Below are 27948 nucleotides of genomic sequence, written 5' to 3'. Positions count from 1 at the left end.
TTATGTTACCTTCCTCTTAGAAGGCATAAGCAGTTAAGACCAACTCTGTTTTGCTTTTTATTTTTATTTAAATAGGGTCTCACTCTGTCACCTCACCCAGCCTGGAGTACAGTGGTATGATCTCGGCTCACTGTAACCTTTGTCTCCTGGGTTCAAGTGATCCTCTGGCCATAGCCTCCCGAGTAGCTGGAATTGCAGGTGCCCACCACTATGCCTGGCTATTTTTTTTTTTTTTTTTTTACTAAAGACGGTTTACACCATGTTGGCCAGGGCCAGGCTGGACTCAAGCTCCTGACCTCAAGTGATCCACCTGGCTCAGCCTCCCAAAGTGCTGGGATTATAAGTAGGAGCCACTGCACCCGCCCCCAACTTTGTTCTGAAATAATATTTTATCTCCATTATATTAGCAACTAAACCCAAAAATTCATCAACAGAATAATACAACATGAGCAAGAACAGTTTATTTTAGGAATACACGAGTGCTTAAATATTACATTGAATGATGAAAGAATTACCAATGATCATATCATCAGATACTGTTATCAGTTATCTATTGCTGTGTAACAAACCACCCAAAAACTTTGTAGCATAAAGTAACCAATGTATTCTACTCATAGATTCTCTGGGTCAGTAATCAGAACAGAGCACAACATGGACAATTTATTTCTGCTCCACAATGTCCAGAGCCTCAGCAAAGAAGACTCAAAGTCTGGAGTGACTTGATTGCTGAGGGACAGAATCATCTGGAGGCATCACTATTCACTTGTTTGGTACTTGAAGTTGGACATGGTTTCAGACCTCAGCTGGGTCATCAGATGGAAAACTTACACATGACCTCTCCAGGTGCTTTCTTCAGGGGTTAATCTGAGCTTTCTTACAGCATGACTGATGTGTTCCAAGAATAAGCATTTCAAGAGAAGAAGGTGGAAGTGCTTGGCATTTTTTTTTTTTTTCTGACATGGAGTCTCACCCTGTCACCAGGCTGGAGTGCAGTGGTGCGATCTCAGCTCAGTGCAACCTCCGACTTCCTGGTTCAAGTGATCCTCCTGCCTCAGCCTCCTGAGTAGCTGGGATTACAGGCACGCACCACCATGCCCAGATCATTTTTGTATTTTAGTAGAGACAGGGTTTCACCATATTGGCCAGAATGGTCTCGATCTCCTGCTCGTGATCCGCCTGTCTCAGCCTCCCAAAGTGTTGGGATTACAGTGAGCCACCACACCTGGCCAGTGCATGGCATTTTTATGATCCAGCCTCATAAATAACATAGTAGCCCTTCTGCAGTACTTTTTGTCCAGGCAATCACAGGGATCTTCCTAGGTTCAAGAAAACAGGATATGGACCCAAACAATCTGTGTTAGTCAGTGTTCTCCAGAAAAACAGAACGAATAGTATATGTACAAGAGAGGATTTGTTATGGGAATTGGCTCATGCAATTACAGAGACCGAGAAGTCCCATGATACATTGCCTGCAACCTGGTGAAGCAGGGAAGCTAGTGGTGTAATTCAGTCTGAGCCCAAAGGACTGAGAACCAGGGAGCCAATAACATGACTCTCAACTTGAGGCCAAGGGCTGAGAAATCAGGAGACTCTGGTTGAAGCCTTAGAGTTGGAATGCTCAAGAACCAGGAGTTCTGATGTAAAAGGGCAGGAAAAGATGGGGGTCACAGCTCTAGAAGACAGAATGCATTCGCCTTGCCTCTGCCTTTTTGTTCTATCCAGCACCTCGGTGAATATAATGGTGTCTGCCCATATTGGATGAGGGCAGATATTCCTTACTTAGTCTACTAATTCAATGCTCATCTCTCCCAGAAACACCTTCACAGACATACCCAGAAATAATGTTTTACCAGATGTCTAGGTTTGCCTTAATTCAGTGAAACTGACACCTAAAATTAACCATCACAAGTTCACCCCTTGTCAACTTGTCATACGTCTTTTTAAAATTTTAATTAATTTATTATTATTATTATTTTGCCAAAGCCAAATACTTCTGAACCATATGCCTCCCCTTCAACTACACTTAATCTTCAAATAAAGACAATAACAAGCTGGGTGTGGTGGCTCACTCCTGTAATCCCAACACTTTGGGAGGCTGAGGTGAGAGAATCTCTTGAGCCCAGGAGTTCCAGAGCAGTCTGGGCAACATAGTGAGACCCTGTCTCTACAAAAATAAAAATAAAAAAATTAGCCAGGCCTGGTGATCTCAGATACTGGGGACTGAGGTGGGAGGATTGCTTGAGCCCAGGAATTCAAGGCTGCAGTGAGCCATGATTGTGTCACTGCACTCCAGTCTGGGCAACAGAGTGAGACTCTGTCTTAAAATGAATGAATAAATAAATAAATACAACAGGGTCATAGTTCCACCTAATATGATATAATTATCCTATGCACAACTGAAAACACACTAGTCCCTTCCCCAGTAGAGGAGGTAAAGTTCTTAAGTAATGTTTACTCTTCTCCTGATATCCCATAATTTAAACACCATGATATAAAATTATGAACACTTAAAAATATTGATGTAAAGTCGAAACAGCTAGCTTATCTTACATGACAAAGGAATAAGAGAGAAGCCATTTCTTGGACGCCGGGTGAGCTTCAGCAGCAGGAAGATGCATCAGAGTGTGTGGATTTGAACCTCTGCATTTTTTACCTACATCTCGAAATGCATTGTGATTCCTGTCTGTTGGACTGTAAGGTTTATGTAGGCAATCTTGAAAACAACGGCAACAAGACCAAATTGGAACGGGCTTTTGGCTACTATGGACCACTCCGAAGTGTGTGGGTTGCTAGAAACCCTCCCGGCTTTCCTTTTGTTGAATTTGAAGATCCCCGAGATGCAGCTGATGCTGTCTGAGAGCCAGATGGAAGAAATAACACTATGTGGCTGCTGTGTAAAAGTGGCACTGTCGAATGGTGAAAAAAGAAGTAGAAATCGTGGTCCACCTCCCTCTTGGGGTCGTCGTCCTCGAGATGCTTATTGTAGGAGGAGTCCTCCACCTCGTCGCAGATCTCCAAGAAGGAGAAGCTTCTCTCGCAGCCGGAGCAGGTCCCTTTCTAGAGACAGGAGAAGAGAGAGATCGCTGTCCCGGGAGAGAAATCACAAGCCGTCCTGATCCTTCTCTAGGTCTCGTAGCCGTTCTAGGTCAAATGAAAGGAAATAGAAGGCCAGTTTGCAAGAGAAGTGGTGTACAGGAAATTACTTCATTTGACAGGAGTATGTACAGAAAATTCAAGTTTTGTTTGAGACTTCATAAGCTTGGTGCATTTTTAAGATGTTTTAGCTGTTCAAATTTGCTTGTCTTTTGAAACAGTGACACAAAGGTGTAATTCTCTATGGTTTGAAATGGATCATATGAGGCATGTAATACCAAGAACTGTTACTTTACAATGTTCCCTTAAGCAAAATTGAATTTGCTTTGAATTTTATTTATGCATAGACTGATAATAAACCTCTCAAGCCGCCCAGCAGAAGTGTGAATTTTTTTTTAAATACAGAAACAATTGGCAAAAATTGAAATAAGATTTACTTTTTTGGGATATAGGATGCAGCTATAGTTGAACAAGCAGTCTTTAAAAGTTGCTGTGAAACACAAGCCATCGGGTAAAAAACGCTGCACTAGTAAATTAGAGGTTTTTGAAAAAGCCAACTCATGTTTATCCTGGACAGAGCTTGCCTAGTTGGTATAGAATCTGTTAAGTTTCAAGAAAGTTTAACTTTGCTTAGGTCATAAGTTCCTTATTGGATTGCTGTATATGAATACATGGCTGTTCATGACATTATGTGCAAATTCGAGATTTCAAAAATGGCCTGCCAGTTTAAGGGTACGTTGTAGAGCCGAACTCTGAGTTACTGTGCAAGATTTTTTTTCATGCTGTCATTTGTAATACGTTTTGTGAGAATCCTTGGGATTAAAGTTTTGGTTACAAATTGTTGTTTAGCTTGAAAGCCTCTTTTTCCTTGCAAACTCAAATCTGTGAGCTTGGTACCAAGTCCAGGTATAACATTCCTATTGGAAGCCATACTTATATTTTCTTGTAAAGTGTTTTTGAATTAATAAAATATTAGCATAATTGTGTAATAGTTTAACCCACTGTTACCAGTGTTCTTATCCCATGGGAAGCAGTTGGTTACACAATTCTTATTTTATAAGAAACACAGCTGAGATGCACTATGGATTAGTCTTCATAAGTGAAGGAAATACAGTTGTCACCTAAGTGATAGTTAACCCATTTTAGGAGTAGAAGCCAGTTCAGGGTCCATGATATTTAGTGACCAACATTTTAAAGTATAGCAGCAACCTGGTACGTTGTAACACAAAGTAAGTTGCCCATTAAAAACGGCTTTTATCTTTAGCATGAAAACTTTCCATAGTTCTAAAAATTGCTTCCATTTTATAATTTGAGGTGTTGCATGGGAATTCTAAGCTGATCCATCATGAAGTAAAGTTCACAATATGGTTCAAAGGTAACAGTGCAGAATTGAATATGGAGGCATGCATAACCTTCCTCTTAGAAAATGGGAGGAGTTGGCCGGGCGCGGTGGCTCAAGCCTGTAATCCCAGCACTTTGGGAGGCCGAGGCAGGTGGATCACGAGGTCAAGAGATCGAGACCATCCTGGTCAACATGGTGAAACCCCGTCTCTACTAAAAATACAAAAAATTAGCTGGGCATGGTGGTGCGTGCCTGTAATCCCAGCTACTCGGGAGGCTGAGGCAGAAGAATTGCCTAATCCCAGGAGGCGGAGGTTGCGGTGAGCCAAGACCACACCATTACACTCCAGCCTGGGTAACATGAGTGAAACTCCGTCTCAAAAAAAAAAAAAGAAAGAAAATGGGAGGAGTTGTAATTTCAAATTTTTGTGCAATTAGATTAAATCATAATGCAACAAAAAAAGAGAGAAAAAGCCTGTTTTTCTTACTATGTGTATATATACACACAAATGTATTTTTTTGGGGGGTGGGGTACAGAATCTTACTCAGTTACCCAGGCTGGAGTGCAGTGGCATGATCTCCGCTCACTGCAACCTCTGCCTTGCTGGTTTAGGTGATCCTCCTGCTTTAGCCTTCCAAGTAGCTGGAACTACAGGCACACACCACCACACCCAGCTCATTTTTGTATTTTTAGTAGAGACAGGTTTTTGCCATGTTGCTCAGGCTGGTCTCAAACTCCTAGACTCAAGTGATCTGCCCGCTTTGGCTTCTTAAAGTGCTGGGATTATAGGTGTGAGCCACAGTGCCTGGACACAAATGTATTCTTAACAAGATAGGGAGGAAATTCTTATGACAATTATAGTCTTTGAGTCCATAACTGGTCACATGGTTGTAGCTGTTGTTTATAACTAACTTCTCTTACCTATTCTGTAGTCTCTCTGCCTTCGGTAAGTACCTCAACTGGTCACAGTTCTTTATCTGGTGAGGTGACCCAAATCTTTATTCCCAAAGGATCTGGACCATTTGAAGTCCTGCCTGGTTTTAGCTGTAGTTTCCCATTGACTTTAATCACAGGGCATGGTAATACTAAGAGGTACCCCAAGGGATCTCCTGTATTCCAGACATACTATTTCTTACCAGCATTGTGGAGTATACAACTTGGTAGTCTAGATCAATCATTCCAGCCAACACTATAACCCTCTTCTTAGTCTGCTGACCCAGAGTCATGAGGCATACAAAGTGACCAGGTGGCAATCTTAACTTCCAATTCAATGAAATCATTGTTTTGTCTCCAGATGAAAGCATTCCTCCTTATGGAACCAAAGACCTTTGGGCCAGCAGAGCATGTCTTGGGAACAGGAAGCAAAAATTTTGCTAGTGGATCACTAGGGGTAATGGTGAGTGGTGCCACCTCCATTTCCACCCCTTGATTGCTGGACCCATGAATTCTAATTCTGGGAGAAACAGTACCATATATTGGACGCTGATTCACAAGAATATACAGCCTTCTGGAGAACTTTGCCCCAGCTCTATAAGGTATTGTCACATAATGGGAAATATAACTGCATCTTCAAAAGTCCATTCCACCATTCTATCAAGCCAGCTGCTTCAAGATCGTGGGGGACATTGTAAGACCAGTGAATTCCATGAGTATAAGCCCACTGCTGCAATTCTATAGCTCTGAAGTGAGTTCTTTGGTCAGTCCACAGATGACAGGTGGAAGCAATGGAGACACTGTCAAGCATGTGGAATGAGAGATTCTGTGGCCATCTTAAAAAATAATGTGCCAGCCGGGCGCAGTGGCTCATGTCTGTAATCCCATCACTTTGGGAGGTTGAGGCGGGTGGATTACAAGGTCAGGAGTTCGAGACCAGCCTGACCAACATGGCAAAACCCCATCTCTACTAAAAATACAAAAATTAGCCAGGGGTGATGGTGTGCACCTGTAATCCCAGCTACTCAAGAGGCTGAGGCTGTAGAATCACTTGAACCCAGGAGGCAGAGGTTGCAGTAAGCCAAGATCACACCACTGCACTCCAGCCTAGGTGACAGAGCAAGACCCTGTCTCAAAAAAAAAAAATCTGCTACAGATACTGAAAAATTATCTAATAAAATTCAGCAGCCTTTTCCATTTGAAAGCTCTTAGATCAAAATAAATAGAAGGATGGATATGTATGCAAAATAAATGAAAGCAGCATCCCAAAGAAACTTGTGAACCCAGGTTCATAGCAACATTATTCACAATAGGTCAAACAACCCAAATTTCTGAGGTTGCAATGATCTGAAATTTATTCATCTTGGATGAATAGTGATCTGCTGAATAAACAAATGTATTATATACATACAATGGAAAATTATTCAGCCTTAAAAAGTAAGGAGATTCTGACAGATGCTATGTTGCAACATGGATGAATCTTGAGGACATTATTCAAACTTAAGTGAAACAAGCTAGTCACAAAAAGACAAACACTGTATGATTCTACTTATATGAGGTATCTAGAGTAGTCAAATTCATAGAAACAGGAAGTAGAATTGTGGTTCCCAGGACCTGGGGGTAAGGGAAATGGAGAGTTGTTCAATGAGTTCAGAGTTTCAGTTTTGCAAGATGAAAAGAATTCTTGTGATTGATTATATGATAATGTGGATATACTTAACACTACAAAACTATATATTCTAAATTGATTATGGGCTGGTCTGAGTGCAGTAGTGTATACAGCTAATTGATTACAACTAGTTACAGATTTCTTTGTTCCTTCACTCCCACTGCTTCACCTGACTAGCTTTAAAAAAAAAAGTAAAATAAAAGGTTAAGATGATAAATTTTGTGTTATGTGTATTTTATCATTTTTTTCTTTTCTTTTTTGAAACGGAGTCTAGATCTGTTGCTCAGGCTGGAGTACAGTGGCATGATCTCTGATCATTGCAAACTCCACCTCCCAGGCTCAAGTGATCCTTGAACCTTAGCCTCCTGAGTAGCTGGGATTACAGGTGTGTGCCTTCACTCCTCGCTAATTTTTGTATTTTTAGTAGAGATGGGGTTTTATCATGTTGGCCAGGCTGGTCTCGAACTCCTGACCTCAGGTGATCCACCCTCCTTGGCCTCCCAGTGTTGGGATTACAAGCGTGAGCCACATCGCCTGGTCTAGAAAACTACTAGAACTAATGAAAAGTTAAATAAAGTGGCCAGATTTAAGCCAACTACATGAAAAACAATACTTTTTCTTTAACCCAGCAATAATCATGTAGAGATGTAATTTAAAAATCCCACATCAGATGACAACAAACTTGATAAGAATCAGGAATACATTTATAAGAAATGCACTAGACCTATTCAGCACACGTTTCATTTCAGTCCTCTTTCCCTCTGTTCCACATTCTCCGAACTAAATCAATAAACAACTAAAAGGAATATTATAACAGAATATTTCAAGAGAACTGTAGTCTCAGTAATAAGAAAACCCAGTTTTGCCTGATCAGCTGAGCAAATTAAAATTCAATGCTTCTTTAACCATTACTATTTTCCATACCAAGGTTTTGTTTTTGTTTTAACTGCTATGTTAGAGTTAAGAAAACAAAAACTCTACACCCCATAAATCGAGGCAAACTTTTTCATTTTTAGAGAAAAAGAGGTTAAGAGGAAAACAACTCTAAAGAAGCAATGTTTCTCCCTCGGGGAGAGAAACCTTTAAAACAATCCTTATGAAACTGTTCCTGTCATTCCCTTCATAAATCATGCATGTATAAGTAATGTTCAAAGATTTTGGGAAATGAGCTGTTGCACAAGGGATGATGGGATGTGTTATTTTGTTTCTGTATTTTTCTTTCTCTTTCCATTTTTTATAGTTGCTGGTCATTTATTGGCCAAAAATAAAGAGGGTGTCTCTGTCAGAAGCAGTCAAAAAAGAATAGATCTGATAAAATATGAATGCCTGTGCTATATTCATCATAGTAAACTATGTTTATATTTAACATAAGTAAACTATGTTTAAGAAACATAGCCAAGTCAGGCACGGTCGCTCACACCTGTAATCCCAGCACTTTGGGAGGCCGAGGCGGGTGGATCACAAAGTTAGGAGTTCAATACCAGCCTGCCAATATGGTATCAAAAATTAGCTGGGCCTGGTGGCAGGCACCTGTAATCCCAGCTACTCAGAAGGCTGAGGCAGGAGAATCGCTTGAATCTGGGAGTTGGAGGTTGCATTGAGCCGAGATGGCACCATTCCACTCCAGCCTGGGCGACAGAGCAAGACTCTGTCTCAAAAAAAAAAAAAAAACAGAGAAAAGAAATATAGCCAAATGATGGTAAACTGCAAGTTCTTTCCTTATAGATTCAGAGTCACATCAATTTCTCCACTTTTTTTGCTAAAGGAATCACTTTGGAAAATTATATATTTCTATAATCAATGATTAAAAATATAAGTTATCTTGTAAAATAATATACATACACAAATCATTTGGGACCTCTGGGAAGCAGATGCTGAGCCGGAATTAAGAATGCAAAAGGCTGGGCTGGGTGCAGAGTCATACTTCTAATATGACTCACACCTCTAATCCCGGCACTTTGGGAGGCCGAGGCAAGTGGATTACCCGAGATCGGGAATTCAAGACCAGCCTGACCAACATGGAGAGACCTTGTCTCTACTAAAAATACAAAATTAGCCAGGTGTGGTAGCACATGCCTATGATCCCAGCTACTCGGGAGGCTGAGGCAGGAGAATCACTTGAACCCAGGTGGCAAAGGTTGCAGTGAGTCAAGCTTGCACCATTGCACTCCAGCCTTGGCAACAAGAGTGAAAGTCTATCTCAAAAAAAAATCAAAATGCTTATTGAGGAGTAACATACATGAAAGGAGAAAGGAGGAAGAAGAACTGGGTCAGGGAGCCATCAGACCACGATGCAGATCAGCCGCAGACTCAGCTGGCCCGATAGGGAGCTCCGCAGCAAAGATTGCCCATTAGAGGAGTCCTGCATAGGGTAAAAATGGCCAGGCTCTGTTTCACCATCTTGCTGAATTACTGATTGGGGCCACCTCAAGAAAAGTATGACTCTGGCTCAAAAGCTAACAGACATGTAAAGGAGTTAACAGCTGGAGGTTGTTGGCTAAATCACCCAGTTCTTGCAGTTGAGCAAAAAGTCCTATCTTCTTTTGGGTGGGGGAAACAGGGTCTCACTCTGTTACCTAAGCTGAAGTGCAGTGGCGTGATCATGACTTACTGAAGCCTCGACCTCCTGGGCTCAGGTGATCCTCCCTACTCAACCTCCCAAGAGCTGGAACCACAGGCACAAGCCATCATGCAAAGCTAATTTTTGTATTTTTTTTTTTGGAGAGATGGAGTTTGGCTATGCTGCCGAGGCTGGTCTCAAACTCCTGGGGTCAAGCAATCCTCCCACCTCAGCCTCCTGAGTAGTTGGGACTATGGGTGCGCACCACCACGCCTGGCTAATTTTTTTAATGTTTGTAGAGACTGGGGTCTCTTTGTGTTGCTCGGACTGGTTGTATACTCTTTACCTCAAGATTTTATAACCTCAGCCTCACAAAGTGCTAGAATTAGAAGCATGAGCCACTGTACCCAGCTTGAATTGTCTTTAAACTGTTTTTCACTAGCATTTAATTTCAGCCTCTTCCCATTCTAATCTATAGTTAAAATTAAGAATTTTTTTTAGGCCAGTCACAGTGGCTCACGCCTGTAATCCCAGCACTCTGGGAGACCAAGACGAGTGGATTACCTGAGGTCAGCAGTTTGAGACCAGCCTGGCCAACATGGTGAAACCCCATCTTTACTAAAAATCCAAAAATTAGCCATGGGTGGTGGTAGGCACCTGTAATCCCAGCTACTAGGAAGGCTGAGGCAGGAGAATCTCTTGAACCCAGGAGGTGGAGGTTGCAGTGAGCCAAGATCATGCAATTGCACTCCAGCCAGAGCAACAAGAGTAAAACTCTGTCTCAAAAAATAAATAAATAAATAAAATAATAGGTTCCACTTGCTGGAGTGCTAAGAAAAAAAAAAAGAAAAGGAAAAAAAGATTTAAATAAATAAATAAAAAGAATAGTTGGGATTACAGGCGTGAGCCACCACGACCGGCCCCTTTTTTTATATTTCTTAAGTGCACTTCTTTCTTTCTTTTTGAGACTGAGTTTTGCTGTTGTCCAGGCTGGAGTGCAACGGCATGATCTCAGCTCACTGCAACCTCCGCCTCGGGTGTTCAAGCAATTCTCCTGCCTCAGCCTCCCGAGTAGCTGGGATTACAGGCATGTGCCACCACACCTGGCTAATTTTGTATTTTTAGTAGAGACAAGGTTTCTCCATATTGGCCAGACTGGTCTTGAACTCCCAACCTCAGGTGATCTGCCCACCTCGGCCTCCCAAAGTGCTGGGATTACAGGCATGAGCCACTGCGTCCAGCCTCTTAAGTGCATTTCTGAGACTGTCTCATAGTCCATTTTAGAATTATCAGTGAATAGCCTTGCCCTATATATTGGCCAATTGTAGCCATTACCACTCCTTTTTGTTTGGTATGTATGTGTAACATATTATACACACAAAAAGATTATCTATATATGTTTGTGCACCCGGCCACCATGAAGTAAAAGTTATCAAATTTTTCCTTTATGATTTGTGTTTTTTGTCTGATTTAAGAAACCCTAGGCTGGTCATGGTGGCTAACGTCTGTAACTCCAACCCTTTGGGAGGCAGAGGTGGGTGGGTCACCTGAGGTCAGGAGTTCAAGACCAGCCTGGCCAATGTAGTGAAACCCCGTCTCTACTAAAAATAGAAAAATTATGTGGGCATGGTGGTGGGCGCCTGTAATCCCAGCTACTTGGGAAGGCTGAGGCAGGACAATCGCTTGAACCCAGGAAGCAGAGGTTGCAGTTAGCTGACATGGCGCCACTGCACTCCAGCCTGGGCAACAGAGCCAGATTCCCTCTCAAAAGCAAACAAACAAAGAACAACAACAAAAAAAACCTTTTCTACTTTGAGCTCATAAAGATATTCTTGCCAGATGAAGTGGCTCATGTCTGTAATCCCAATACTTTGAGAGGCTGAGGCAGGTGGATCACCTAAGGTCGAGAGTTCAAGACCAGCCTGACCAATATGGAGAAACCCCATCTCTACTAAAAATACAAAAACTAGCCTGGCGCGGTGCCGGGCGCCTGTAATCCCAGCTACTCAGGAGGCTGAGGCAGGAGAATCACTTCAACTCGGGAGGTGGAGGTTGCAGTGAGCTGAGATCAGGCCACTGCACTACAGCCTGGGCCATCGAGCAAGACTCTGTCTCGGAAAAAAAAAAAAAAAAAAAAGATATTCCTTCTTTTTTTTTTGAGACGGAGTTTTGCTCTTGTTACCCAGGCTGGAGTGCAATGGCGCGATCTCGGCTCACCGCAACCTCCGCCTAGCGGGTTCAAGTTGTTCTCCTGCCTCAGCCTCCCGAGTAGCTGGGACCACAGGCGTGCGCCACCATGCCCAACTAATTTTTTGTATTTTTAGTAGAGACGGGGTTTCACCATGTTGACCAGGATGATCTTGAGCTCTTGACCTCGTGATCCACTCGCCTCGGCCTCCCAAAGTGCTGGGATTACAGGCGTGAGCCACCGCGCCTGGCCCCGATATTCCTTCTTTTTTTTGAGACGCAGTCTTGCTCGATGGCCTAGGCTGTAGTGCAGTGGCCTGATCTCAGCTCACTGTAACCTCCACCTCATGGGTTCAAGCTATTCTCCTGCCTCAGCCTCCCGAGTAGCTGGGACTACAGGCGTGTGCCACTACACCTAGATATTTTTTTTTGTATTTTTGGTAGAGACAGGGTTTCACCATGTTGGCTAGGATGGCCTCGATCTCTTGACCTCGTGATCTGCCTGCCTCGGCCTCCCAAAGTGTTGGGATTACAGGCATGAGTCACTGCACCCGGCCGTTTTTATAATTTTGCTTTTTGCATTTTCTTCAATCCAATGAGATTGTATTGTGTAGGGTGTGAGTTAGGAGTACATGTTTTTTCTATGTGCGTTTATCTATTGTACATTATTTCATTCATTGAACAGTATAGTCTTTACCTATTCATCTGCAATGCTTACGGTATCAGGTTCCTATATATTTGGCTGTCTGCTGATCCATTGGTGTGTAGGCTTTTGAGCTAATATCCACTGTTTTACTTTAGCTATGTAATCAGTTTTCACATCTGGTAAATCAAGTTCCCCTATCTTCTTCTTTTACAGGAGAATTAGCCTTTGCTCTTCCACATACATTTGAGAATGAGTTTATCAAATTCCGTAACAATCCCTGTTGGGAATTTCGTTAAAGTCCCATTGCATTTGGGTATAATAAATTTGAGGAGCTATTACAACTTGAATCAACTAGAAGGAGACTTTTGCAAAAAGTCTCATCTTCTGTCTTAGAAGATAAGCTTGGACATGGCTTATAAGCTCCCTGCAGGAATCCCGAAAACGAAGTGCGAGAAATAGTCCCATATATCTTGGAAAACCTCTGATAATCCCTTCTAACTGTACCATCTTTGCAAAGGCAGGGAAGGAAACCGGGGTTGGGGGACTCAAAGTATTAGCTAAAGGTGAGTAAAGGGTGGGCATCCAGTGTTCTCAGTCACTATTTTCTCTGGTGTATTTTCTGAAGCCATAATATCTGGAGGAGTGGAATTGAAAGGAAGCATTGGAGAGAGGGTTAGGAAAAGAACGAAAGGTGAATATGTTCTGGAGGAGAGAGTATGTTAAGTGCTGATGGCTGAAACTGCTGTTTCTTCTATCTGTTCGGCTCTGAAGTTCAAGGGAAGGAGTCCTGAGCAGGGGCTGAAAAAAATAAAAACAAAAAAACGTTAGAGAGAAGGTAACATTTGAGCTGAAGGCGCGCAGGGTGGATAAGGGTTCCAGCGCGAGCGTGTACCTGGGAGCTGGGGTGGAACTGTGGCGGGCGGCACTGGAGAAAAAAAGGAGACGGGCATTCTGAATAGCATATGCAGGAGACAGAGACGGAAGTGCTGTGCTTGCAGGAGGCAAGAGCAGTTCATTTTGAGTGGGAGATATAGCTGCAAAGATAAGTAGCAGCCCGATTGTGCAAGGCCATGAATACCAGGTTAAGGACTTTGGACTTTATCCTGGGACTCCAGTGTGAGTTCTTAAACAGAAGAGTAAGTAGATGGGTCCGAAGTTCGAGTCAGGAGGATCACTACGGTTGCAGTAAGGTAGAGAACCAGGTGGCCGCGTCCTGGCCAGCAGGGCTGGCAAAGCCGCGGCATGTTGCACTTCCACCTGTAGGGGGCACACTGAAGGACCGAACGCCCGCCCCGCCCCCGTCCTCGCCTCCGTCCTCGCCTCCCTACTCCGACGCGCGGTGCTCGGAACTCAGCTAGCCTGCCCGGACGCGCCCCTCTCGGGCTTCGGCTATTCCGCCTGGACGCGCCTCCGTGCGTCACGTCCGCTGTGGCGTGAGGCTCGTTAGAGCTGAGAAGGGGAGCGAAAAGAAGCCTTTGCGCCTGCGCTAAGGCTCACCCGTCGGCGGTAGAAGCTCAGGGGCCGGTGCCGGGGATTGCCGGGGGACACTTTTATGTTTACACGCGCCTACACGTCTGCACGTTTCTGTGTCCGCATGGTTGCTTTCTCTTGCTGAATGGCTATAGGTGTTTTGTTTCGTCCCAAGAGATACAGGCAAACAGCCTGTGGTTCGGGAGTGCTCCTTGACCTTAGCAGTGCTGACCCTGGCACTCCCTCTAGGTCTCTCCGCCGCGAGGCACAGTCTCTTCACTGCAGTTTCCCTCCAGTTGCTTGCCCCGTCTGCGGCCCAAACTGCCATGCTAGTGAAAACCTGTCCTGGCCGCTAAGCATGCCCAGCCCAGGCTGTAATCACTGTTTCTAGGGCTTGTTTTCCTCTGCAGTCAAATCAGAGATTCGGAGTTGAAGAGGACCTTAGGGGTCAACATGTCCAACCCCTTGGCCCTAGTGAGTGAACGTACGAATTTTACTTGCACACCCCGAAAATCGCCCGTTTCCTGGGATCAACGTTAATTATGTAATCCTGGAAGTTTCCTGCATGCAAATTTCATTCCTTCAATATTTGTTGCTACCTACTGTGTACAGGCATTGTAGGTCCTGGGGATACGATTAAAACCGGTGATGAACGAAACTCACAGGATTGTTGCTCTTGGCCAGGGGCGGCGGCTCACGCCTGTAATCCCAGCACTTTGGGAGGCCGAGGCAAGCGGATCACAAGGTCAGGAGTTCGAGACCAGCCTGACCAATATGGTGACACCGCGTCTCTACTAAAAATACGAAAATTAGCCGGGCGTGGTGGCGTGCACCGGTAGTCCCAGCTACTCCGGAGACTGAGGCAGGAAAATCACTTGAACCTGTGAGGTGATGGTAGCAGTGAGCCAAGATCTCTGCATTCCAGCCTGGGCGACAAAGTGAGATTCCGTCTTAAACAAAGAGTGTCGGTCTCTAGGAGTTTATATTCTATTTGGAGGCAAAAGGGAAACCAACAGCCAAAAATAAAGGCCTGATTTGATTTAGTGCTAGCAGGAAATAAAAAGGACATACGGTAGGAATACACAGGTGAGAATTACTTGGAGTGAAAGGAGAAGGCCTCCGGGAGGTGGTGATGTTTATAACCAGCCAAGTGAACAGTTAGGAGTTCTGGGCTGAGAGAACGTGCACTTGAGGCAGGTTGTTTTCTAGGAATAGACAAAAGGCCAGTGTGACTGGAGTGTGGTGAGACAAGGCTGTGAATGGTGAGAAAACGTTGAGAACGTGAGCAGGAGCCAGATGCATGCCTTTGTGGTGTATGGAAGAAGTTTGAAATGTATTCTAAGAGCAATGGGAAGCCAAGCAATAGTTTGTGGTATAGGCTTGATCTTGGTTCATTTGGAACCATACAAACTAATCTTTTCCCCCAAATCACAACCCTTTAAATATTTGAAGAGAGCTGACATGTTCTCCTGAGACCCCTTCTCATGCCCCCAGCCCCTCTCCAAGCTGGAGTTGCTCTACATCTTCTTATCCAAAGGATTTATGGATGGATTTCAGAACATCATTCCAAACGCTTTGAAAGTGAAGAGTTTTTCAGATGTAAATCATGTGTGTATGTTTTTATTTTTAAAATAAAAAAGTAGAGATGGGTCTCGCTAGCCTGGTCTCGAACTGGGCTCAAATGATCCACCCGCCTCAGTCTTCCAAAGTGTTGGGATTACAGGTGTGAGCCACTGCGCCTGGCCGGTGTGTGTGTGTGTGTGTGTGTGTTATTTTTTTTTGAGATGGAGTCTCATTTTGTCACTCAGGCTGGAGTGTAGTGGCATAATCTCAGCTCACTGCCACCTCCGCCTCCTGGGTTCAAGGGATTCTCCTGCCTCAGCCTCCCAAGTAGGTGGGATTATAGGCGCTCTCCACGATGCCCAGTTAATTTTTCTATTTTTTAGCAAAGACAAGGTTTCACCATGTTGGCCAGGCTGGTCTTGAACTCCTGACCTCAGGTGATAAACCTACCTTGGCCTCCCAAAGTGCTGGGATTATGGGCATGAACCACATTGCCCGCTGGCCTGTATATTTTCAAAGGTAATAACCCACCACTTTCTTTTTTTTTTTTCTTTTTCAGATTTTCAAAGAGGTCCTGTAAAGATTAAGAACCACTGAACCTTTCTCATCTACGTGATCCTGGCTATTGTTCTTAGGAATAGCAGGACACAATGTCAGCTTCAACCCAGGCTAGCTCCTCTAAACTGCATTCTTATCGGTGAAATGAAAATAATAGGGTCGCTATGGGGATTAAATGAGATGATACTCCAAAAGTGATCATTAATGATAAACCATGAGGTGTCTGCCACAAAGTGCCACTATTATAAATAAATAGTGGCCTGGAGGGACAGTTTATAAATACTGGTCCTTTAGCATTCCACTAACATTCACTGAGTGCCTGTTCTATGTAAAGGACCTGGTGAAAAAGATCTGCCTTCCAGTTTACTACGTAGTTGAAAGAACCACAAAAGATACAAAACATGATAGACCGAATGCCCTGAGAGAGGAATAAGTGCAGTGTTCTGGGAGCTGTAGAAGAGGTCTCAGTATCCATTGGAGGAAAGTGCTTATTGGCGTTCATATTTGGAGAGGGTTGAAAAGATGAACGAATGCAATCTAACACACACAGAAAATCAATACTACATGTACACATTTTATTCTTGATGACGTGGAAAGACCAGTTAGAAACACTGCAATCACTTCTACTACCCAGCAGATACTTAGCAGGAGGTTTCGAGACAGAGCACCTGTATCTTTTGTCCGGTCTGTTTACTATACACTGCGTGCTGGGCAGTCCTTATCTTTGTGTTCGGGAACAAAGTACACACACCCCTTTCCGAAATGAAGAGCCCAGGGACTCCGAGAGGGTTGGGAGCCCTCACGGCCAGACCACACAATGGGGGCCTCTTTACCGTAGTTCTCACCCCCTCTGCAGGCCCCAGTTTGCCAGGGTTCGACTTCTCGGGCCCTTTCGCTCCTCCTCTGGAGCCCCCAGGAGCACAGCCACAGCCGGGTCGGGCGCCCTGCCTCCCTTCCCCACTCCCCTCCCTACCCCCCAGCTTCCCTCCTCCTTCACCGGGAGCCGGAAAACCCGGAGCGAGCCAGCCCAGCCCGGCAGCGCATGCTCAGTAGCGAGCAGGTTCAGTTCGCTAGTAGGAAGCTCCAGCGCTACACCGGCGGCAGCGGCGGCGGCACCTCAGGGGAGCCAGATTCCCCAACAACGACCTCGGGTCCTTCCCCTTCCCCGCGAGACCCCCCCCAGCTCCGCCCCACCTGGGGGCTCTTGCGTTTCGGAGTCCCAACTGCGCGGAGCAGGCGCCGCGGCCAGAGCGTCCCTCCACACGTCCTCCCCCAGCCGCCAGCTCCGCCGCGGGGCCAGGCCGGACCCGGGAGTGCAGCCCCGGCAGGCGGCGGCGGCGGCAGAGGGCCGCCCGGGGCGGCGCCGGCGGGCCAGGGAGGGGCGGGGGGCCTGGCCCCGGGGCGGTGGTGCGGGATGCCGCCGCCTCCGGGCCGCGTTCGTTCTCCACGGCTGGTACCCGTGTCGGGTGGGTGGCCGGGCGTGGGCCTCGCCCTTCAGCCCGGTCGCCAGGGCTAGCCCGGCTGTGCGGCTCCCGGAGGGGGCCGGGCCGTCCGGTGGGGCCGCGGCCCTGTTCCGCGCAGCGAGCTCGCCCTCTCGCGGCTCCCCGGCCGGGCCGCCGCCGCCCCTCTCCCCGCCCAGAGGCGCCCCGGGGGCACCATGCAGGCGCAGCAGCTGCCCTACGAGTTTTTCAGCGAAGAGAACGCGCCCAAGTGGCGAGGACTGCTGGTGCCTGCCCTGAAAAAGGTGAGGAGCACGCCGGACCCCGCTTCCCGGCCGCAGCCCCCCAGCGCGGGCGCCGGGCCGGCGCAGGGGAAGGGCTGGGGAGGCGGGGCGCGCGCGCAGGGCCGTCTTTTTTCCCGGTCTCGCCGCGTCTCCGAAAGGACGGCGCACACGGGGAGGTCCCCCACACGGCTGGCTCTCAGTGTTGACATCCACCCGGTGTGTGGGAAGGCCGCAGGGGGCCGCGGGCAGTTGGTCCAGATAATCCAACCCCTGAGAGGTGAACGCTTTGCCCTTTGATTCCGAGACAACGGTTGGAGAAGCCTCAGTTTTCAGTGGAGATCAAAGCAGGCCACTTTTCCGCCTTCTCGGCCTTAGCCTGGAGCTGTTGTCAGCCTCCTGTTTTAGGTGTCCACTGGCTGGAGAATGCCTTGGCCGTAACGCTTGCTCTAAGGAATTGCGAGCTCGCCTGCCAGCAGGAACGTGGCCTGCTCTGCTCGTCCTCAGTAATCACTCTCCGTTCTCCTGATTTCCCCCGCTCCTCAGATTAACAGGGGCTGGTGCACATGCTACCAATTTCAGGAGGTTTGTTTTGTTTTTGCAGCGATCGAGATTCTTGGTGCTGTCATTTGGCTTGTTAAGAATTTTTAGTCTTTGTATGTTTAAGTTTGCTGTATTGTTATCTGAAGTTACATACCCCCGATCTGTGTTTTTAAATGTTTTAGTGTAATTAGGAAATGTTGTTACATTTTTAAAGCTCCTAGAGCAGCAGTGTGACTACTAGACTATTTTTGTTTCCTTTTCTTCATTTACCTTTTCTACAAAGATTGCTTTACTCGTCTAAGAGTGTTTCTAAATCCCAGTTTCTTGCTGCTCAAAGAATGTTTCATGCTAACTAGTTAACATATAGTTTTGCTTCTACTATGAATGGAGATTATGTTGTACCTTTTATGCTAAGCATTAAAAGATGTCTGATAGTTCTGAAAGGCCAGTAACTTTTACTTTCCCCTTTGCCCTGTTCTCCTCTTGTCCCTCTTGCTATCTTACAGTGGAAACTATTTGGTTTGTTAGGAGAATTTGCTTATATATTTCTGACTTAAGCTACTGACATTTTCCTCTTCAAGCGTCTGACTAGTCACAAACACCTATGTGATTTTTTTTTTTTAAGAAAACCAAAAAGATGCCATATATTTTTTTTTTCCTTTTTCTTTTTCTTTTTTTTTTTTTTAAATAAGATGGGGGTTTCACCATGATGGCCAGGCTGGTCTTGAACTCCTGACCTCAGGTGATCCATCCACCTCGGCCTCGCAAAGTGCTAGGATTACAGGCGTGAGCCACCGCGCCCGGCCGCCATATATCTTACATACTTTACTCCTTAGAAATCCCATCAGGCTCTCACTACTCACTTTTGCTTTACCTGCAAGTTTGACTTCTTATCGTGTAATGGAAGGGGTTTAGGAGGTCTCTGTGATGCGAGAAGCTGATGTCCAGGTTGGGTAAGGGAAGACAAGGAAATTGTTTAAAAACCTGTAAAGGAACTCATAACGCATTGCCAAATAGGGGCCATTTTGCTTAGAGGCAAAAACAGCTATCCCATGGGAATCGCCAAGCTATCAGCTGAGGATCTGTTGAAGTAGTGGAAGAATACTGTAGGAGTTGACAGACCTTGTTTAATTCTGCCATGCTCGTGGCCCTTGCTGAAATCTGTCCCTAGAAGCATTTTGTTTGGCTGCCACAGTGTTGTTTTATTTTTAAATGTAATTAGTTGCTAACATTTGAAAATGGGAGATATTACATAAAATCTGAATTTTCAGCTTTTCTTGAAGAATAGGAAGTTCTTGCTATTTAGGGCCTGTATTCAAGCAAGGCACTAAACTGCTGGAGGTGAGTAAATGGTTGTCGTCTTTAGACAAGGCATGTATCTCCACCTTAACCACAACCCCTACTTGTCCTCTTTGTTTATTTACATAAACCAACTTTTGACTTTAAGGTAGAGGTACTTTTGCAGTAAGTGATGGGAGAAGGTGGAAGTGTACATAATCTAGCTGATGTGTAAGGTTCTTCCAGAAAATTCTTATTTAAATAGTCAATAACAATGATTCTAAGACAAGATTGAAAATACAGTGTATTTCATATCTGGATATGTTGTCGGTAGCTCCAAACCTATATTTTTACCTGCCTGCTGGACATTTCATGTGGATATCTCCATATCTTGATTTCTTTTTTTGATTCATTATTGAATTATTTATAGATGCATCCAACTCGTGTTCACTTACTCTTACCTGAGGCTCTTTGGACATGCTAGTCCCTTCATCTTTCTTTGCCTGATCCAACATTACTCATCCTTCAAGACTCACTCAGCCTGGACTATCAATCATCAGGGCTGAGTTGGATATTACTCCTTTGTTTTCTTTTCGAGCCTTATCCTAGCTGTGTGAATTTTAAGTTCCTATCTACTTGTCTAAACTAGATTGGATGCTCTTTGAGAACAGGGATAGTATCTTACTCTCATTTTATTCCCCATGCATACAGTGCTTGATACCTGGTGGCCACTCAATTTGAATAAATAGATGTGGGGATATACAAACTAAAACTGTCACTTCTCTCCTCCATCTACCATTTAGATTTTTCTTCTTAATGGCTTTATTACTGCATTTGGCTGGTTTGAAATGTTGGAATCATCTCTGGCTTCTCTCTTTGTATTACTCCCACACTCAGGTAGAGCCTTTATGTTCATTTCCTTTTGACATATTCTTCTAGTCTGTTCCCTCCTCCAACTTCTCTAAGTCTCCTTTCTCAGACTATTGTGATAATTTCTTGATTGAATTCACTACCCCTCACCTCACCTTCTGTTTCTCAAATCTCACCAGTTATAGGATACTTCTTAACATGTCACACTCTTGTTCAGAACTGTTGATGTCTTTTGAGTTCAGCCTGTGCTAAAATGCATACTTTTTATCATGGAATTGACAGCGATTGATTTCTGGTTTTATCCTGCTTTTCCGACTGGATTGTCTACCATAATCTTTTCTCTTCTTTATGCTTTAGCCAGACTGGACTGCTGCTTCTGCTCAATGTGGATGGAATGTCCCACTGCATCTATTTCACTGCATTTGTGAATCTAAGTTCTATCTTACCTATTGCACAAATATATCATGCCTACTGTAGACCAGGTATTGCCCTTGACACTCAGGTTAAAAAGGTAAATGACATAATCAGGAAAGACTAAATTAGAACATGATGGGAAGTAGCAGGGCATGTCTGGAGAGACAACTGGTTTGTGGACAGTTTTTATATGTTAAGCTAAGGAATTTGAATTTTATCTTGTGAAGTTGGAAGCCATCAATAAGGTTTCTTTTGTTTGTTTGTTTGGTTTGTTTTGAAACAGAGTCTCACCAGGCTGGAGTGCAGTGGTTCGATCTTGGCTTACTACAACCTCTACCTCCCCAGCTTAAGCGATCCTCCCACCTCAGCCTCCTGAGTAGCTGAGACTATAGGCACACACTGCCACACCTGGCTAATTTTTGTTTTTTTTTTTTGGAGAGATGGGGTTTTGCCATGTTGCCGAGGCTGGTCTTGACCTCCTGGGCTCAAGCCATTTGCCTGCCTCAGCTTCCCAAAGTACTGGGATTACAGGGTGAGCCACTGTACCTAGCCAATAAGTTTTAAGTAGGGGAGTAACAGCACATTTGAATTTTAGAAAATTCACTTTGGCCATAGAATGGAAAATGGTTTGGAGAAGAATGAGACATGAAGTGAGGAGAAAAGTTAGAAGCCTAGTTTAATAGTCCAGTCAAGAGACAATGTACATTTGAATTAAGGATGCATTTGAACTAGGATGGAAATGTGGATATGGATTTTATTTTAAAGATGTTTACAAGGCAAAATTGACAGGACCTAGTAACTCACTGAGTGATTTGGGGAATGGTAATGGAACAGTAATAGTCTTGTTTCTGCCTTGAATGCCTTTAGTCAGGATAGCGAATGTAGGAGAAGCTTTTAGGATGGAGAGAGGAATGGCATAATAAGATGATTTTTGGACATGTTGACTTAAAAGTTCTTTTGGGTTATTCAAGTGAACTCCAACTGGCTATTCATTGTTGGTGTCTGATGAAGGAGATTCAGAAATTCTAGGTGTGTAATTAAAGCCATAAGTACAGAGGAAGCCTGTATCTATACTAAGACTTATACAGGACTGTTTATGGCAGCTCTGTTCAGTCAAAAACTAGAAACAATCTGATGTCCATCAACAGGTGAATTAATAAGCTAATTGTGATAAAGCCAAACAGTGGAATACTACTCAGCAATATAAAGGAACAAACTGGCTGGGTGTGGTGGCTCACGGCTGTAATCCCAGCACTTTGGGAGGCCAAGGTGGGAGGACTGCTTGAGCCCAGGCATTCTAGACCAGCCTAGGCAACATAATGAAACCCTGTCTCTACAAAAAACTAAAAAAATTAGCCAGGTGTGGTGGCATGAGCCTGTAGTCCCAGCTGCTTGGGAGGCTGAGGTGGGAGCATTGCTTGAGCCTGAAGAGTTCAAGGCTACAGTGAGCTGTGATTGTGCTACTGTACTCCAGCCTGGGTGAAAAATTGAGACTCTGTTGCAAAAAAAAGAACAAACTTCATACAAATGACAACATGGCTGAATCTCAAAATACACTAAATGAAAGAAGGGAAACCAAAAGAATATATGCTGTATGAGTCTATTTATAGAACATTCTAGAAGATGCAAACTAGTGCAGATCAGTGGTTGTTTAGGGAGAGGCTTTTTATGTTTATCTTGATTGTGCTGATGGTTTTAGGGGTGTATGACTATGCTGAAATTTATCAGATTGTGTGATTTAAATATGTGCAGTTTATTGTCTGTCAGTTGTACCTCAATGAAGGTATTTTAAAAAGTAGATGAGACTACATGCTGAAAATGATTTGAGTAAGACTGAAAAAAGGCTGGCATAATAAGTGGGAGAGGAAAAATAGTGTATAAGGAGATAGCAGAGGAAAAGGATTGATGGATGAAAGGAGACTGAGAAGGAAGGAGTCAGGCAGATGGAATGAAACCCTAGTGTCTGAGAAGTTGAGAGAGGAATGCTTCAAGAAAAGAGTTGTTAGCTGGGTGCGTTGGCTCACACCTGTAATCCCAGCACTTTGGGAGGCCAAGGCAGGTGGATCACCTGTGGTCAAGAGTTTGAGACCAGTCTGGCCAACATAGTGAAACGCTGTCTCTACTAAAAATACAAAAATTAGCCTGGCGTGGTGGTGCACACCTGTAATCCCAGCTACCTGGGAGGCTGAGACACAAGAGTTGCTTGAACCTGGGAGGCAGAGGTTACAGTGAGCCAAGGTTACTGTGCTCCAGCCAGGGTGACAGAGCGAGACTCTGTTTCAGAAAGAAAGAAAAAAAAATTAGCCAGGCTTGGTGGCATATACCTCGGTGGTCCTGGCTAATCAGGAGGCTGATGTGGGAGGATTGCCTGAGCCTGGAATGTCAAGGCTGAGGTGAGCCGTGATTGTGCTGTTGCACAGCTGCCTGGGTGACAGGGTAAAACTCTGTCTCAAAAGAAGAAAGAAACAAAAATAAAGACAAAGGAAATAAAAGAAAGAGTCATTAATTGTATCAGGCTACAGAAAAGTCAAATAAAGGGCCTGAAAAGTGTTAAGTTTGACAGCTAAGGGGTCATTGGTCATTATGTCAGAACAGTTTTATTTTGACAGTAGAAGATGGAAGAACATGGAAAAAGTAAGAATAGCAAGGGCAGCTGACCTTTTTGTTCAGATTTTTTTTTTTTCTAGAAGCTTGGAAAGGAAGGGAAAAGAGAGTGCTGAGGCAAAAAAGAGATTTCAAGATGGGGTAAGACATTTTTGTTTCTTATTTGGAGATGACAAAAACTTGTTAAGAGCCTTTGGGGAAGGAGCTAGTAGAGAATGCTGGTGAAGATTCAGTAACACAAAGCAATGGGATTTGCCTTGAACTGTTTGGCAGAATACTACTTTAAGCACTTCATCTGTGTTCTCATTCATTCTCATAGGATACTATTATGGCTTCCTTTTCACAAGAGAGAAAATTAAGGGTTGGAAAGTTAAATTTGCCCATGTAATTTAGTTACAGAATCTTTATTTTTATTTTTAAAAATTATTTATTTATTTTTGCACTATGATCCCTCCCTCCCCACTCTAAAATCTGTCTGTTTTTTTTTTTTTTTTTTGTCGCCCAGGCTGGAGTGCAGTGGTGCCATCCCAGCTCACTGTAACCTCTGCCTCCCGGGTTCAAGCAATTCTTTGCGTCAGCCTCCCAAGTAGTTGGGATTACAGGTGCCCACCACCATGCCTGGCTAATTTTTGTATTTTTTGTAGATACGGGGTTTCACTATGTTAGCCAGGCTGGTCTCCAACTCCTGACCTCGTGATCCACCCACCTCGGCCTCCCAAAGTGCTGGGATTATAGGGGTGAGCCACCACACCTGGTCTAAAATCTATATTTTTAAACACTATGTTGACTGGGCATGGTGGCACAAGCCATTAATGCCAATACTTTGGGAGGCCAAGGCAGGAAGATCACTTGAGGCCAGGAGTCTCAGACCAGCCTAAGCCACCTAGTGAGACCCTGTCTCTACAAGGGAAAAAAAAAAAAAAAGCCAGGTATGGTGGTGCATGCCTGTAGTCCCAGCTACTCAGGAGGCTGAAGTGGGAGGATTGCTTGAGCCCAGGAGTTTGAGGCTGCAGTGAGCTATAATTGGGCTACTGCACTCCAGCCTGGGTTACAAAGGGAGACCTTGTCTCTAAATTAATTAATTAATAAACACTATGTGATGCTACCTCTGGCAGGGGCGATGACAGCTTTCCTTATGAGATAGGAGGGAAAGTGATAAAGATGGCTTTGTAGGCTGGGGAGCAGGGAATTCATGCTAAATCACACCTATCATGCTAAATCACCTCTATTTTCATGATAAAATGAAAGGCATTCTTTTACAGAGTAAAGAAAGGGAAAGTAATAAGGAATTTAGAAAGAATGAAGTTTGGGAATTGCTGCTGTGGAATGTAGAGGAGCCAACCAGTCAGTGGCTTAGAAAATTGGTGGCTCATGCCTGCAATTCCAGCACTTTGGGAGCCTGAGGTGAGAGGATCACTTGAAACCAGGAGTTCAAGACCAGCCTGGGCAACATGGTGAAACACCATCTCTACCAAAAAAATAAACAAAAAAATCAGCCAGGCATGGTGGTATGCACCTGTAGTCCCAGCTACTCAGGAGTCTGAGGTGGGAGGATCCCTTGAACTCAGGAGGCTGATGCTGCAGTGAGCCATGGGAAAGAAAGAAAGAGCCGGGGCGGCGGGGGAGGGGTGGGGGAAGGAAGGAATTGCTGAGCAGCCCTGAGTGTGGAGACCATAAACTTGGAATCGGGTTGATCTGGTGGTTGTGAGATTTTTCTCCAGCAGTACTTATCTGTTCAGGTAAACAGGGTGAGAAGGTAGTTGGTTGCAGGTAGCTGCAGTAGAGGTTAAGAGGATAAGAATATTTCAAGTGATAGAGAGGAAGTAAGTCTATATAAAAGAAATAATGGACTGGAAGAAAGATTAGGGCTCCATGGATTCAAAGTCTTGGTGAGTTAGAAGGGTAGTGGAAGTAGATAGGGGATTATGATTAGAGAGGAGGACAATTGTTATATTTTGGAGTTTTAAGATTCTAGAGATGGAGGCTGAGGAGAATAGATCACCTGAGCTCAGGAGTTCAAGACCAGGCTGGCCAAACCTTGCTTGTGCAAAAAATGCAAAAAAATTAGCTGGATATGGTGGTGCATGGCTGTAGTCCCAGCTACTTGGGAGGCTGAGGTGGGAGAATCGCTTGAAACCCAGAGGCGGAGGTTGCAGTGAGCTAAGGTCACGCCACTTCACTCCAGCCTGGGTGACAAGAGCGAAACTCTGTGTCAACAACAACAACAAAAAGATTCCAGAGATGAAGCAGATGAAACCGTTAGGAGCTCCGAAGTTGATGTACTGGGTTGCATATGGGAATGATGATGAAGTCCACAGAGATTATGGAATATACTGTAGCAGAGAGGGAGACCATATTCTAGGAGTGGCAGGAAGATTCAGAAGTAACAACAGCAAGGATGTTTTAATCAAATAATAGTAAAAGTGGCAACTGTTTCTTACCTCCTCTCATGTATTTATTACAGCTGTAGACAGAAAATGAGAAACTTTGCACTTCATTTTGGAATTTTGTAAAGTTTTTACCCTAACATTTTGTCATGAAGATCTTTCAATACACAGAAAAGTTGAAAGAATGCTACAGTAAACACCCATATACTCATCACCCAGATTTTATAATTAATATTTTATTATAATTTTGTTATGTTTGTTTTATGGCATGCCTATCCATCCCTTCATCCATGAATCCATCTTATTTATTTTTTTTTGAGATGGAGTCTCGCTCTGTCGCCCAGACTGGAGGGCAGTGGCGTGATCTTAGCTCCCTGCAACCTCTGCCTCCTGGGTTGAAGCGATTCTCCTACCTCCTGAGTAGCTGGGATTACAGGGGTGCATCACCATGCCCAGCTAATTTTTGTATTTTTAGTAGAGATGGGGTTTCACCATGCTGGTCAGTCTGGTCTTGAACTCCTGACCTCAAGTGATCTACCCATCTTGGCCTGCCAAAGTGCTGGGATTACAGATATGAGCCTCTGTGCCCAGCCCCGTCTTATGTTTTGATGTATGTCAGAGTTCCAAACATCGTTCTACCTTACCCTAAACAAGCAACCTCCACCTTCCAGGCCCAAGTGATCCTCCCACCTTAGCTTCTCAAGAAGTGGGACTGACTACAGGCATGTGCCACCATGCCCAGCTGATTTTCTTTTTTAGCAGAAACAGGATTTCGCCATATTGCCCAGGCTGGTCTCAAACTCCTGAGCTCAAGGAATCCACTTGCCTCAGCATCCCAAAGTGCTGGGATTAGAGTGTGAGCCAGTGTGCCTGACCCACAAATGTTAATTGTACCATTTGATGCCTTTTGACAAATGCATACGATTAAGTCTCTACCAAAATATTGAACGTTAACATCATTCCTGAAATTTTCCTCACCTGCCTTCTCAGTCATCTCCTGCTCCCACATCCCAGAGGCAACCATTGATCTTTTATCATCCCACCATAGATTAATCTTATCTGTCCCAGAATATCATATTAATAGACTTACACTGTATATGTTTTTGTTAAGGCTTTTGAGGTTGTGTTTATCAAGAATTCAGTACTTTTTTGCATTATATGAATATATATCACAGTTTGTTTATCCATTGGCTCATAGGATAGGTGTCTGTTTAGTTTGAAAAGCAACTGCCACACCTTTTCCCTAGGTGGTTGTACCACTTTACATCCTGCCATCAATGTATGAGAGTTCCAGTTGCTCCAAATCCTTGCAACATTTGGTGTTAACAGTCTTTAATTTTAGTCATTGTGGTAAGTGTGTTATGGTATCCCATTGTGGTTTTAATTTACATTACCCTAATGACTAACAATACCACTTTTTTGTGTTCTTTTTTCAAAAATTTTTTATAGCCCACATGATAGAAATAACTTTTTTTGTGTTCTTATGGGCTGCTTGTATATCTTCCTTTAGGCAGTATCTGCTCAATTTTTTTTGCCTATTAAAAAATTGAGGCTGGGTGCGGTGGCCCAAGCCTGTAATCCCAGCACTTTGGGAGGCCGAGGCGGGTGGATCACGAGGTCAAGAGATCGAGACCATCCTGGTCAACATGGTGAAACCCCATCTCTACTAAAAATACAAAAATTAGCTGGGCATGGTGGTGCGTGCCTGTAATCCCAGCTACTCAGGAGGCTGAGGCAGGAGAATTGCCTGAACCCAGGAGGCGGAGGTTGTGGTGAGCCGAGATCACGCCATTGCACTCCAGCCTGGGTAACAAGAGTGAAACTCCGTCTTAAAAAAAAAAAATTGAAAGCCAAGTGCAGTGGTATCTGCCTACAGTCCCAGTTACTTGGGAAGCTCAAGCAGGAGGACCACTTGAATTCAGGAGTTTGAGGGTATTGTACCCTATGATCATGCCTGTAAATAGCCAGTGCACTGTAGCCTGAGCAATATAGCAAGACTATCTTTTTTTTTTTTTTTTTTGGACGGGGTTTTACTCATGTTACCCCGGGTGGAGTGCAATGGAGTTTAAATTTTCCTCATTGATCATTTAGGAGCATACTGTTTAATTTCC

At 44.3% G+C, this 27948-nt stretch overlaps 1 protein-coding gene and 1 pseudogene across 3 annotated transcripts in view; both read left to right on the top strand.

Annotated features, from left to right (window-relative positions):
* Positions 1-2633: 2633 nt before the first annotated feature.
* Positions 2634-4081, top strand: LOC116524203 (annotated as a pseudogene). The gene has a single exon (XR_004257218.1). The product of XR_004257218.1 is annotated as a serine/arginine-rich splicing factor 3 pseudogene (transcript).
* Positions 4082-17399: 13318 nt separating this feature from the next.
* SOS1 (SOS Ras/Rac guanine nucleotide exchange factor 1) overlaps positions 17400-27948 on the top strand; it is a 131701-nt gene continuing 121152 nt past the window's right edge. For both annotated transcript variants that reach the window (XM_032239370.1, XM_032239369.1), the window contains exon 1: positions 17400-17765. In XM_032239370.1, coding sequence (XP_032095261.1) covers positions 17679-17765 — 87 coding nt within the window. In that variant the 5' untranslated portion in view covers positions 17400-17678. The remainder of the gene's footprint in view (positions 17766-27948) is intronic.

This window comes from Sapajus apella, unplaced genomic scaffold, assembly GCF_009761245.1.
Source record: "Sapajus apella isolate SASKATOON/1434 unplaced genomic scaffold, GSC_monkey_1.0 scaffold44, whole genome shotgun sequence".
NCBI classification, from domain to species: Eukaryota; Metazoa; Chordata; class Mammalia; order Primates; family Cebidae; genus Sapajus; species Sapajus apella.
Note: the sequence above shows the minus strand (reverse complement) of the source record. Positions and strands in the feature narration are given on the sequence as shown.